The sequence below is a fragment of the Pelodiscus sinensis genome, chromosome 2 (assembly GCF_052426305.1).
Source record: "Pelodiscus sinensis isolate ZL-2025 chromosome 2, ASM5242630v1, whole genome shotgun sequence".
Classification (NCBI taxonomy): Eukaryota; Metazoa; Chordata; order Testudines; family Trionychidae; genus Pelodiscus; species Pelodiscus sinensis.
In genome coordinates, this window is record NC_143053.1 from 147,574,954 (window position 1) to 147,588,805 (window position 13,852).

The window sequence follows — 13,852 nt, forward strand, 5'->3', positions numbered from 1 at the left end:
AAATCTTTTTTTAAATTTATTTTATTTTTAATAGTTTATATTTAATGCAATATTGCACAGTATTTTTGCCTATACTACTTGATTGCGTACTTCCAGTTCCAAACGAGATAATATGCTTGATCAGACAGTTCGTATCTCTGGTGTTTGTATAGACATACCCCAGGGGAACATTGGAGAGAGATGATTGGGAGTGTGTGTCATGAAGGGATGGGGATAAATGGAAGTCGTAAAGTGCATGAGGAAAGGAGATAGCAAGAGTCTCGTGTTCCTGTGGGGTGGAAGTGAGAAAGCAGACATGGGAGATGGGCATTCAGGACTTGAGGAAGGAGATGGGAGAATGTGTGGTGGCTGGCGGGCAAATGGATTTGTGGATGGGGTAGAAGGGAGGTGTAACAGAACTGAATTATAAAGCAACTGAAGTGCATTGGATGACAAGGTAGTGCAGAAATTGTCAGACTATGTAAAATAGTGCTTGTCTGACAAAGGCTATGGTGGACACCAAGTGAGCATGAGGGAAAAGAGACTGGTTTTGGGCAAAGGGTCAGGTAAGTGAAGGGGCAGTGGAGGTGAGAGGAAGTAGGAGAGGGGAGGCTTAATAAATAGAAGTCAGTATCAATGTTGAGAGGCAGCAGGATTTTGTGAGTATGAAGTACATGCAGTCAGGTCAGCAGAAGTGTTGAGGGCATTAGGCAGGTGGTGAGGATATTAGTTGTGTGTGTCCCTCCTCTTGAGGTGTTTCAGCAGATTTTATGTCCCCCCCCCCCTTTGGGGTCCTGTATTTTACTTTATTTATTGTGTTTTTAAAAATGTTGTAAATCACCTCAGATATTTTAAATAGAGAGGCAGAGTAAAAATATTTTAAATAAATAAATAAATAAAATAGGCAGAGCATGAGAGAGAAACTCTTGCCTGTGAATTGTGAGGACTTGCCATCAGGGGAAAGTACCAACTCTGGGAGTTAGAGAATCATTGGTCTACCCATAAAAGGTAGAACCATAGCCCTACTTTTTAGTCTGGTTGCAAGTAACGGCTTTGCTCAGTGGGAAAGGGCTCTTCCTTTGCAGGCCCTCTCTGCCAAATGGATTTCAGGGGATAGTGAACCCTCCTTGGCAGCCTCCTGGAGAAAGAAGATGGATGATGTGTCAAACCAGCCAACTACGCTCCAGAAAACTGTATATTACAGGATAGGGGGAAATTATCACCACAGAATCCCACCTCCAGAATATTTAGATTAGAATGCTGTGGAATGGTGGAGCTGAGTGTTATGTGAGTTTGGACAGGAGAGGTTTTCTAATTTAGGAAGGGACATGGGTAAAACGGAAGGTAGTTGTGCAGTGAGTATGCACTCTGCGCCTCACCACAGAACCAAAGCCAAAGTATAAAAAACCCAAATATAAAATCTTTTTTTAAACTTAATTTCTTCAAATTTGAACATAAGAAGCCTTTGCGTAGTGTAGGGCTATTTTGCTTAGAAGGGGAGCTGAGCTAAGGCAGGGAATATGGAGAATCAGATATGATGCAGGGAGATATTTATCCCCCATATCTCTCCCCAAGGAATCTCATTTGGGCTACGTCTAGACTGCATCCCTCTGTCGACAGAGGGATGCAAATCAAGCACGTCGAAATTGCTAATGAAGCCGGGATTTAAATATCTCACTCCTCATTAGCATAAACATGGCTGCCGCTTTTTTTTTTTAAATGGAGGGGTTTTTTTCCGGAAAAAAATAGCAGTCTAGATGCGGATCTGTCGAAAATAAAGCCTTTTTCAACAGATCCTGTATTCCTCAAAAAATGATGTTTACAGGATCTGACAACAGATCCGCATCTAGACTGCCGCTTTTTTAAAAAAAACCTCCGATCTGAGGAAGTGGGTCTGGCCCACGAAAGCTCATCATCTAATAAACCATCTTGTTAGTCTTTAAAGTGCTACATAGTCCTGTATTTTGCTTTAGCTACACCACACTAACACGGCTACATTTCTATCACTTGCACAACAGAAGAGAGACACTACACTTCTTGGTCAGAGATTTCAAATTTCTTGAGAGCTTGAGGTTTGTGTTCTTTATTTTGATCATCTTTTTGAAGATCACCTTTCTATACATCTCTTAATCAGACTGTACACTCTGGTGCACTACAGCTGAATGTTTTTGAAGAGTTTGGGAGCACCCAAAGCTATCTTATGCTATGGAGAGGGACTTTTAAATGAAAGACAGTGCTTAGATCCTCCTCTTTGGTATCCAGTGAATAGTGTTGGCTGCTGTTCCATCTGACATCAGAGGAGTTGTGTTTCAGTTGTGAAATCAATCTATACAATCTTAGTGGTATAACTGGAGTTTATTAAACTGAGATATTTTGATTATATTAAACATTAGTAACATTTTCTAGTATTATAGTATTTTTCTGTTGCTTGCATAGTATTATGGAAATAATTATAAATCTTTTTAACCTAGATTTGCAAAATCTCGTGTGCTTCTGCATTAAACTTGCAGACTCATTTCCTTGGATACAAACACAAGACGGTAAGACTTGAGTTTTTTGTGTGTGTCAGATTTTGTCGATAGCTACGTTAAACAGTGATGATGAGTAGGATTGCAATCACTATTTTCTCTTTTAAAAATAATAAATATTCTAAAATATGTAAAATTAGCAAAGCATCTAAAATTTTGTTTAGAATTTTCTTCACTGTTTTATTACGTACAGTAAAGCAGAACTTTTTTGTATAACAATGATATTTTTAGAAGGTTATGTTGATCTAGTTGTACCACTCTCTGGATTAGTAAGGGCAAAGGGGATTTAAACATTGTAACACTCAGTGTAGCAGTGCCTAATTCCTAGATGCCTGTCAACAAGTAGAATTCAGAGCCTCAAGTTAGGTGCTTAATTCTCCCTGTACGCATGGGGAGCCTTGGCATCTAAGATGGGGATGCTGAGAAATAAGGAAACTGAGTGGGATGCCACATAAGCTAGCCAGAAGTGAAATGCAAATGGAAAGGGGCAGGATTTAGAGCCAAGATTCACAGCAGTGCTTAGGCATTTTACTCCCATTGATCTGGGCCTTAGGTTTCTATGTGCATTTGGAATTCTCAGACCTGAACTCTTTGTTCAAGTTAGGCACATAAGCCAGAACAGCCTTTTCTTGGGGGGTGGGAAGGGAGAGAGAACCACTCACCTACCCACCCATTATAGCCCATTGGCTAGGCAAGGGCATTCACCTTATCAGGGCCTGTGGGGGGAAACACCTAGTTTGGGTATCTTATCAGGACTTGCATATGAGCAAAGGATCAGAACTACTTCTTAACTGTAGGATCGGATCTGGACTTAAAGGGTATGTCTACACTAGGCCCCTAGTTCGAACTAGGGAGGCTAATGTAGGCATTAAAAATTGCAAATCAAGCCCGGGATTTAAATATCCCGCTCTTGATTTGTATCTTCCCGGCCGGTCACCATTTTTTGAAATTTACAAGTCTGGACTAACTGCCCGTGTCTACACGTGGCAGGGACCCGGTAGTTTGAAATAAAGCCCTAAATCGAACTACCTGTTAAACCTCGTTCCAGGAGGAATAACAGGTAGTTCGAATTAGGGCTTTATTTAGAACTACCAGGTCCCTGCCGCATGTAGACGTGGGCAGTTAGTCCGGACTTGTAAATTTCAAAAATGGCGACCAGCCGGGAAGATGCAAATCAAGCGTGGGATATTTAAATCCCGGGCTTGATTTGCAATTTCGAATGCCTGCATTAGCCTCCCTAGTTCAAACTAGGGGGCTAGTGTAGACATACCCAAACAGCTTTGTGCATACCCATTAGCAGAATCTTAAATATTTAGGGGTTTGAGCACCTACAGTAGCTGAGATGAGGATTTGTGAATGTCATTACCTAAATATTGGATTTAGGTACCCAAATTCCCTTTATAAATCTAGCCCAAAATATGTTTCAGAGCTTCATGCTTGAATCAGCAAAGGGCATGAAGCAAGATCGAATATAAATGCAGATATTTATTAATCTCAATGAGGATGACGTAATAGAATGCCATGGATTGTTTAAATAGAACAATTTAAGTAACAGACTTTTACCAGTAATTTAAATCGACAAGCAGGAAACACTGATTTAAAAATCAATTTTAATTGTATTTTTCATTTGTACTGTTTAGCTATATTCCTAAAGAGAGGTTGATTCATATTGGTTGATAACCATTGAAACATTGTTTTGCAACTAAATATAGCCCTTATCTAAATTTAATATTTCTTTTTATTAACCAAGAGGATACACTAAATAAATAAATATTGCTTTAAAAGGAATACAGGCAGTCCCCGGGTTACGTACAAGATAGGGACTGTAGGTTTGTTCTTAAGTTGAATTTGTATGTAAGTCGGAACTGGTACATATTGTAGGGGAAACTCTAGCCAAACATTTCTCCAGAGCTCAGTTTTATTCTCCCACACCTCACTTCCCTCAGTGTATGTCTACACTACCCCCCTAGTTCGAACTGGGGGGGTAATGTAGTCATACGGAGTTGCAAATGAAGCCCGGGATTTGAATTTCCCGGGCTTCATTTGCATAAAGCCAGCCGGCGCCATTCCACAAGGCGTACAGCTAGTTCGGATTAGGAAGCCTAATCCGAACTAGCTAGTCCATGCCGCGTGTAGCCGCGCGGCACGGGGTCCGAACTAGCCAGCATTTAAAAATGGCGCCGGCCGGCTTTTTGCAAATGAAGCCTGGGAAATTCAAATCCCGGGCTTCATTTGCAACTCCGTATGACTACATTACCCCCCCTAGTTCGAACTAGGGGGGTAGTGTAGACATACCCTCAGTCCTTTATTCTCAAGCTGAGGTATCTGCTGAGAAAAGCCGCTCCGCGTCTCCCTGGTCTGCTGGGGGGGGCACTAGCTTCGCGTCTCCCTGGTCTGCTGGGGGGAAGCAGCTAGTGCGGGGTTGCCTCACCCCGTCTGTAAGTAGGGATCCGATGTAAGTTGGATCCATGTAACCCGGGGACTGCCTGTATATGTAGTGGGGTGGGGAACCTCCAGCCCATGGGCAGGATGTGGTTCATCAGGGTTAGCTGCTAGTGAGGCACTAGATTCTTTGTTTACCTGAGCGCCTTCAGGCATGGTTGCCCACAGCTCTCCATGGCTGCAGTTCACTATTCCTGGTTCAGGGGAGCTACAGGAAGCTGTGGCCTGGCCTGCACAACTTTTCACAGCTCCTATTGGCTAGAAACAGGAAACCATGGCTCCTGGGAGTTGTGGGGTTCTGTACATGTGGACGTTAAGGTAAACTATCTGGCAGGCTAACCTTGATGAATCACATGTGGCCGGTGCATCAGAAGTTCCCCACCCCAATATAGTCTTAATTTTTACATTTTACTGTGTAAGAAATAGGTGATTTATGTATTTCTGATTAATTTACTTGTAAATGGTGTCAAGCTCTATATGGGTGGAAGTGCAAGTTTACCTAAAAATGTACAAAAAAGCTCTTTAAAAAATCAAATAAAACTAACTTAAACATCCTATATACATAGGAAAAAATATGAAAAAGTTATTAAAATATGTCTTGCATTTTAAATTAATTGTTTTATTAAACAAAAGAGGTATTTTTTTGTAGTTAGTAACTTGAAGTGACTGTTTCTAGTAAGGTGTCAATCAAAGTTTTGGAACTTGTATTCTCTTCTTACATCTAATTTTTATCCATGGCTTTGGAGAGGCAAAGAAGCTCCCCTGCTTTTTCAGTTCCCAAATGTTTTCTTGACTTTGAATGAGCTAGACATTGCACTGAATTACTTGAATACACTGAAATGAAGAAAATATTCTTTCTGTAATTGCAGAAGAGGCTCCTATTCTGAATAGCTGTCTTAGTACTGCAACAAGTTCTAGTTCTAGGTGCTCTGGTGACTTTCACCAGAGTTCAGTACAGGCAGTCCCCGGGTTACGTATAAGATAGGGACTGTAGGTTTGTTCTTAAGTTGAATCTCTATGTAAGTCGGAACTAGCGTTCAGATTCAGCTGCTGCTGAAACTGATCAGCGGCTGACTACAGGAAGCCCGCGGCAGAGTTGCTCTGCCCCGGGCTTCCTGGAATCAGCCACTGATCAGTTTCAACAGGCTGAATCTGGACGCCAGTTCCGACTTACATAGAGATTCAACTTAAGAACCCCAGGCGTCCCCAAGTCAGCTGCTGCTGAAACTGATCAGCGGCTGATTCCAGGAAGCCCGGGACAGAGCAACTCTTCCTCGGGCTTCCTGTAGTCAGCGCTGATCAGTTTCAGCAGCGGCTGACTTGGGGACACCTGGGGCAGAGCAGCAGGGGTGCTGCCGGGTTGGTCCAGTAGCGCCCAGAGCGGCGCTGCGGGACCAACCGGCAGCGCCCCAGCTGCTGTACCACAGGCGTCCGGAGAAAAGCCTGGTCTGCTGGAGGGCGGGGGGGGGGGGATGCACTAGCTGCGCCCCCCCCTCCCCTCCAGCAGACCAGAGAGACGCGGGCGGCGGACCGAGACGCACCGCGGTCCCGCCGCCAGGGTCCTCCGTGGCTTTGCTCCGCGTCTCCCTGGTCTGCTGGGGGGGGGAGGGGAACCCCCCAGCAGACCAGGGAGACACGGAGCAGCTTTTCTCGCCCCGTAGGACGCTGGCGGCGGGACCGTGGCGCATCTGGGCATCCCACCGCTCCCGTCCTCCGGGGCAAGAAAAACCCAGTTCGTAACTGCGGTTCTGACATAAGTCGGATCCGCATAACTCGGGGACTGCCTGTAGTCTATCTTTCTTTAGAAATTGTTAGTAAACATGTATTGCTTAATATTATTTTACGACTAGATTTACCCAGCATTCTATTGTTTCAGTGGAAAACTATTGAATTCTAGGCACATCCCATTTTCCTGGCACAATAAACCTTTGACCTTGAGATAAGTTAGGATAAGAGGAAGCTGCATACCAAATTTGGTGATCGTAGCTGCTACCATTTAGGAAAATCTGTGCTCTGGGACTCTGTAGTCCAGTAGACAAGTTTGCCAGTGTCTGGGAGCAGAGTGGGGCAGCGGAGCCTGCAACCGGTCAGGCTGGAAAGTTGGTGGGGCTGCTGGAGTCCTCAGGGCTGGAGACTGCTGAGTCACAGCCAGCGGGACCAGGAAGCTGCAGAGTCCACAGCTGATGGGGCCACAAACGCCTACACGGCTGCCAACAGAGTTTCTGGGGCCGGCAGAGCTCGCCGGGCCACAGAGTTTACAGGGCTGCCACAGCCAGGGGGCTAAGAGCAGTGGTACCAGGAAGCTGGGAAGAGGAGCCCAGCAGAGAGGCTGGCGCTCCCCTCCCCACGCCCAGCCTTGGCTGGTCCAGAAAACTCCTCTGTCTGGAACTGGTCAGGTTCTGAGAGAGCCGCACCAGGGAGGTCCAACTTGTAGTAAGTTTAGGCCTTAACCTAGGTGTACGGTTTTAAATAGGTTTTTTTTTAAACCTGCATTTAATTTATATTTTAAAACTGTTTATTATTTTTTAAATGACTTTTATTCACCTTGATAGGAAAATGATGTATTTTTTAATCTATTAGCAAAAAATTCCTTATACATTTTGAATAATCGTCTTTTGTGTAACTCTTAATCTAATTGGTTTATTATATAAATAATGATCTTTTGTCCATCAGACAATTGAATTTCTAAGTAAACATTAAGTATGTTTTTTTCTCATCAATGTAGGTTGAAGAAGCTCTAAAGTCCCATGGCATTGGTAAGTGCTAAAGTCTAACTTTTTGCTTTGGGTAGATGTGCTTTATTAACATCTGTACAAAACTATGAATGGCCTTTTTAATAATTTTAATTTTAGGTCACGTCCTGTAGAAGTCAGTAGTCTTGCAAAAATCAGTTTAACTAACTGCTTTAGTATGGAGTGGGGGTATAGATTTGGCTGTAGAATTGTAATTAATGATTTTGGGATGACTTTGAGACTTGGTTTGCACTAGAGAAATAGATAGAAGAGGTTTGAATTCATTACTTGTGGAGGGTTAACTTTTAAACCAAATGATAGCTATTCTACTGCTGATTATTTTAACAGAAATAACAGTGTTGTATTTCATAGAGTTCAGAGGTGGAAAGGACCTAAGTCATTTTACATATCCTTAACCCTAAAGTTGTACACTTTGATACAGGGTACAGGCAGTCCCCGGGTTACGTACAAGATAGGGACTGTAGGTTTGTTCTTAAGTTGAATCTGTATGTAAGTCGGAACTGGCGTCAGCCGCTGCTGAAACTGATCAGTTTCAACCACGGCTGAATCTGGACGCCAGTTCTGACTTACATACAGATTCAACTTAAGAAACCCAGGCGTCCCCAAGTCAGCTGCTGCTGAAACTGATCAGTGGCTGATTCCAGGAAGCCTGGGGAAGAGCAACTCTGCGGGCGTGCTCCAAGGCTTTGCTCCCCGTCTCCCTGCAGACCAGGGAGATGGGGAGCAGCTTTTCTCGCCCTGGAGGACGGGGGCGGCGGACCGCGGCGCATCTGGGCGTCCCACCGCTCCCGTCCTCCGGGGCGAGAAAAGCCCTGTTCGTAACTGCGGATCCGACATAAGTCGGATCCGCGTAACTCGGGGACTGCCTGTATTTTCCAGTGCATTTTTCTGGGCTCAATTTAAATGTCCAATTTAATTTTTTATATACTGGGCTTTTGTTGCATTGTTTGAAGAAAGTTCCACAGCACAAAGCCCTCACCACTGGACATTTTTTCTTTTCTTTTAATTCTTTTTTCTTTTATCCTGTTATTCCATGTTAGCCGAGAACTTATTTCAGATGCAAGCATCACAAAGCTTGTTGGTTTACCATATTTCACAGAACTTATTCACTGAACACCTCAGGGAGGAGTTGTGGCAATTCTCTTCCCAACTGGGGGGTTGGTTGTCTCTGAGAATTTATTTCTGAATAAGCTAACACTCCCCTGCTTCTCTCCATTCAATCTGCTCCTTTTTCTGACTGAAAAGATCCATGAATAAATGATACATTGTATATTCTAAATCTATACCATTGTCGTCTTTCATGTAGGCAAAATAAATAAGTCGTCTTAAATATTGCATTTTTAATAGAAAAAACTTCTGCAATGTATGATTATATTGAAGGAGGGGCCTAGTACATTGCTTTGCTTCTTTTTGCAGAGGGAGTGAAGTCAGCAGGGTTTCTTCTTTGTCCTGGAATCTTGCCTGTTTTTTCAGGGCTTGTCTATATAACCTATTCTAATCAATTCCCATGGTTTGTTAAGCAGTCCCTTGTGAATGGAAGGGTAACCTGGAGCACTGTGGTCTACCCTTATGCCATAAGAGAGCTCTTTTCTATTAAATTAACTAGCAGATGTACCTGGCGTTGCTTGGGTCTTTTAACAAGTATTTTTTGGAGGGAGAGGGGATGTTTGAAAGTAAATGAAAAATGCACATGATTTATTTTAATTATTCTTATCTTTTAAAAATAAAAGAAAATGAAGGCTGAGTGAGGGTTCAGGAGTAAGGAAAGGCAGAGGATGTGTGGTTTAGCACAGAGGGTAGGGAGGTGTGTGGTGGCTCAAGAAAGGGGGTAGAGCCTCCGGGCAGGGCCTCAGGGCAGGGAGGAGGTGGGGGTGCAGAAGTCAAGGTAGGTGGGAGGTACAGAACTTAGGGCGGGGGGCTCAGGACAGGAGGCTGGGAGGTGGGGAGGACTTACCGGGGCCACCTGTGGGAGTGAGGGTGGCACAGTCCACCAAAGGCTCCTTACAGGGGACCATAGCAGTCCTCCCTTGCCAGCAGCTCCTCCTGAGGGACCAGGGCTGCACTCCCTGGAGGGCGGCCCCTGCCCAAAGTGGGGAATCCAGTTCTCAGCACTTGTCAGGTGAGGGTTGGGGCTCTGTGGTCTAGACCCAGCCTCCAGCTGGCCCCGGCCTGCAGCCTGTCTGTGGGGGCAGCTCCTAGCCTGCTCCTGCCCCAGTGGCCTACAGCTGCTCTAGGGGGGCGTTACTTGGGACAGTTACCACCCCATCCTGCAGCCTGTTGGTGGAGGGGGCATGCTGCAGGCATGTTGGTGGAAGGCTTGTCCTAGCCTTCATCTTCCCCGCTGCCCACCCTCCAGTGGCCTGCAGGCTGTTGAGGTAGAGGCAAGGCTCTGGAGGCTGCTCCCACTCGTACAGGCTGTTGGCAGGGACAGGTTCCAGAGGCTGCCTCCAGCAACCCCTCTCCCCTGCAGCCTGCAGGCTATCTGGGAGTGGAGTGGGGTGGAGTGGGGCGGGATGAGGCTTGGGGGACTGCTCCTGGCCTCTAGCACTCTTCCCCTGTGCACCCTACAGGCTGTCTGGGGCGGGGTAAGACTCTGGGGGGCTGCCCCCAGTCACCAGTGGGTTGCCCCCCTCCCCGTCCATGTCCTACAGGATGTCTGGGGTGGGTCCAGGTTCCGGGGGCTACTCCCTCTTCAAGCCCCCCCCCCCCCCGGCCTGCAGACTGTCGGGGGGGGGGCAGGCTCTGTGGCTTCTCCCTTCCAACTATCCCCCTCTAGCCCCGCTCCTGCAGCCTGCAAGCTTTTCTCGGGACGTGCGGCTCTGAGGGCTGCCCCCTCCCAGCCTGGAGGCTCTCCACAGCAGGGCAGGCTCCAAGTTTGGGCCAGGTGGGCTCCTTACCCAGTATGGAGGCAGACAAAATGGCAAAGCCTCCAGCCCTCCTGACCACTCTTTTTATGCTGTAGCTGACCCCAGTTTCCACTCTCGATATCACATTCCTCCTTTATGTGCCCCTCCCTTTCATGTCCCTTCATTCTCTGCCTCCTCCCTTTCCATGTTTTCGAAAATAGTCCCATACCCAGCACTTCCCATTTTCCAGGCAGAACCAAACCCTGACTTTGGTGCCAAATTTGGTGGTCCTAGCTCTTGCAGTTCAGGAGGAATTCCTCAGCGAACAGGCTTACAGGGGCACAGACAGATGGACTCATAGACACTCTAAAATATAGATAGATGAGCTCTTTCCAGATCCCCTCGCTGTATCATTTAATGTCTTCAAGTAGGTATGAAGTTCTGAACTTAAAGCTTAATGTAGCAGAATCTCAATCCAGGCTGGGTTGTGTATGAGATTTTCATTATTCAAGGGGTCTGCTATAATTTTAATATTTTGGTATGAGTTTAATTTATTGTAAAATTGGTGACTTGATAGCTGTTGTAATTTCTTGATCTCTTCATTAAATTGTCCAGCATTAAGTTGGTTTATTGCAGTTCTTTGGGACTAATGTTTGTGTGTCATCTGTTGCAAGCAAAATCTAACTCTTGATACACAAAGATTGATACACAAAGATTAAAGTAATATAATTTGTTGCTTTACACAACAACAAGAAGCTCACATTGCTTCCTTTAAACATGGTGCATGTCCAGTCTTTCTGACTGGGGTCTTCTCAAGTTTACATTCTAATCTCTGTTCATACATTTTTACCCTGCTCTCCCCCCCCCCCCCCTTTTTTTTTTTAAGTTAAAACTGTGAGTGGGGTAGAGGATCAAGCAAAAGCACCTAAAAAACTTCCTGATTATGGTAAGTTAATTTCCTTATTAGCTATAGTGCACAAACCACTGCGCCCTGATGTAATAGATTTAATGTCCTCTAAGAGTCAATGATGCTGGAAGTTAACAGATGTTTGGGGAATTTGCTTTCATGCTGTTTTCCCCCTTTAATACTTTACAGTATCTTCCTTGCAAGAGAAGAGAGTGTGAGTGGGTGGGAGTTCAGGGATAACACTTCAAAACATCAAATGGCTTATTGTTGTGCCTCCTAAAGAGCATTGCAGAGCAGGGATTGGGTTTGGATTTGTCAGTAAACTTAAATCCATCGATGGAGTAGAGAACACCACTTCATTTCCTAAATTTTGCCCAACTCTTGGGAGTATTAAAGTATATAACAGTACACAATGTGTGGTTATTATTGCTTTGGTGTAGGAAACTAATCACATTTTAATAAAGTTATTTTGTTTCATAGTTCAGACTGAAGCAGAGAAATGTCATGGACAAACCTTGGAAGAGCAGCTTAATACATGTAAAGAAACAGAACCTGCACTTGGTGAGCATTTTTTTAAATGCTGTAATTATATACCAGCAATGTTTACGTTTCTAGAGTGATTGAGTGAATTTATACATTCGTAAGTATGAAATTAAGTAAACCGTATGCAATTTTACATTAGGTGTCTTGCTGGTACAGTATGTAAGTGAATCTTACTGATGAGTCCTTGGAATTCGCTTTGCATATTTATTCTTGATTAGGTTGGCCATGTGTCTGATGAGAGTGCAGGTTACAAATAAAGTAAGGGTATATGATAGAAGCTACTCTTTGACTAAATGATTCTATGGTTATTATTAGACTAGTTGATGAGTTTTAATAGAAAAGTGCATTTTTATACAAATCTGTTAGTTTCCCTTTGTTGGAGAGGAAAAAAATCTATTTATACTGAACATAGAGGAAAGTAAAGGACTGTCTTACATTTTCGAAAAGTGACTAGTAACTTTTGAATACTTCAGGTTTTTGTTGCCCAACTTAATAGGGATGTCAACATGTAGACGACTATATGATTAACCAATAAGCCCAGGCTTATCAGTTAATATTGTCAACTTCACACACTCCCCCTCCTTGCTGCCTCTGTATCTGAGACAGTAAGTGGGGGAGTGACAGCCAGTGCTCAAGAGGAGCTGGCTTAAAAGCCAGATCCTCACAAGCACCAAATCCGCCTGCCGCCTCCTCATCCCGTGCTACTGTCTTTGATAGAGAGGCAGCAGCACAGATGGTGAGGAGAGGAGGCAGGAACCTGTACTAAGGGGGAAGCCGGCTTAAAAGCCTGGCCCCCAGCACCAGCTCCATGGTGCTGCCTGCCTAGAGGGGGGGCAGAGGAGGCTGCTACAAAGCAGCCTCTGTCCACGGTGGCTTGGGCTCGCTGCGGACAAAGGCTGCTCCATGGCAGGACCCACTGCGGACAGACTACTGCCTCTGGTTCCATGTGGAGCTCGGACTCCCATGGACAGGGGCTGCTGCCATTCTGTGCTGCTGCTTCTGTATCAGAGGCAGCAGTGGAGGACAGCAGGTGGGGGCCAGTCTGCACGGGAAGCTGGTTTTTAAACTGGCTCCCTCACAGACCGGCTCCCGCCTGCCACCCCTCACTGTTTCCTCTGATAGAGAGGCAGCAGCTCTGGATGGCAGGGGGTTCCCTGGGCATGGGGCCAGGAGCACACTGTCTCTGCCAACCCCACCTTTGGGGACTATCAAATAGTCATGTAACTGCTAAAATTTCAAGCGGTTACACAACTGCTCAATTGCATGCTATCTAACATCCCTACAACTTGAGGCAAATTAAAAAGAACACATTTTCAGGTAGTGGTTTTGAAATGTCTTAAGCTGGGTGTCCAAATTTTGAGGTATTTATAATAGAGAGTTTTTTAAATCTTGGGCCAATTTGTTTAATACCTAGTAAAGTACAAATGTTTGCTTGAAGTTTTGTTTTGTTTTTCATGTGTGAGCTGTTGATGAACAATAAATTGTAAAATATCTCTGTCTTCTGTACACAGGACTTGATTATATAATTGAATACCGGTCAAAAGATAATCTCATTCTTCTCTATGAGTGTCAGCTATGTCACTGTCAAACAGGAATGTGTAACATGTTCATGCATGTTTATGGCTCTAAACATAGACTGGCATATCTGGTAAGGAGTTTTTGAGTAAGTGAGTAAGTGTTCTTTAGAATATTGGTTGGGTGGAAAATTTTCTACTTGCACCTACTTGCTGGTGGGGTTGGGGTCAGGGCTGCTAGTGCTGGCCAGTGCAGTTGGGACTGGATCTGAGGGTTCCATTGTGGTTAGGGCTGCTGGCATGGCCAGAGCTGGATCTGCAGCTGTAGTTGGGGCTGGTG

At 44.9% G+C, this 13,852-nt stretch overlaps 1 protein-coding gene across 3 annotated transcripts in view; it reads left to right on the top strand.

The window, feature by feature from the left end:
• The window catches only part of LOC102445275 (uncharacterized), a 63,309-nt gene that overhangs the window by 9,037 nt on the left and 40,420 nt on the right, over window positions 1-13,852 (top strand). For all 3 annotated transcript variants that reach the window (XM_014581786.4, XM_006113053.5, XM_006113054.5), the window contains exons 3-7: window positions 2,451-2,519; window positions 7,675-7,705; window positions 11,435-11,494; window positions 11,936-12,016; window positions 13,510-13,646. In XM_014581786.4, the coding sequence (XP_014437272.1) occupies window positions 2,451-2,519; window positions 7,675-7,705; window positions 11,435-11,494; window positions 11,936-12,016; window positions 13,510-13,646 (378 nt within the window). The remainder of the gene's footprint in view (window positions 1-2,450; window positions 2,520-7,674; window positions 7,706-11,434; window positions 11,495-11,935; window positions 12,017-13,509; window positions 13,647-13,852) is intronic.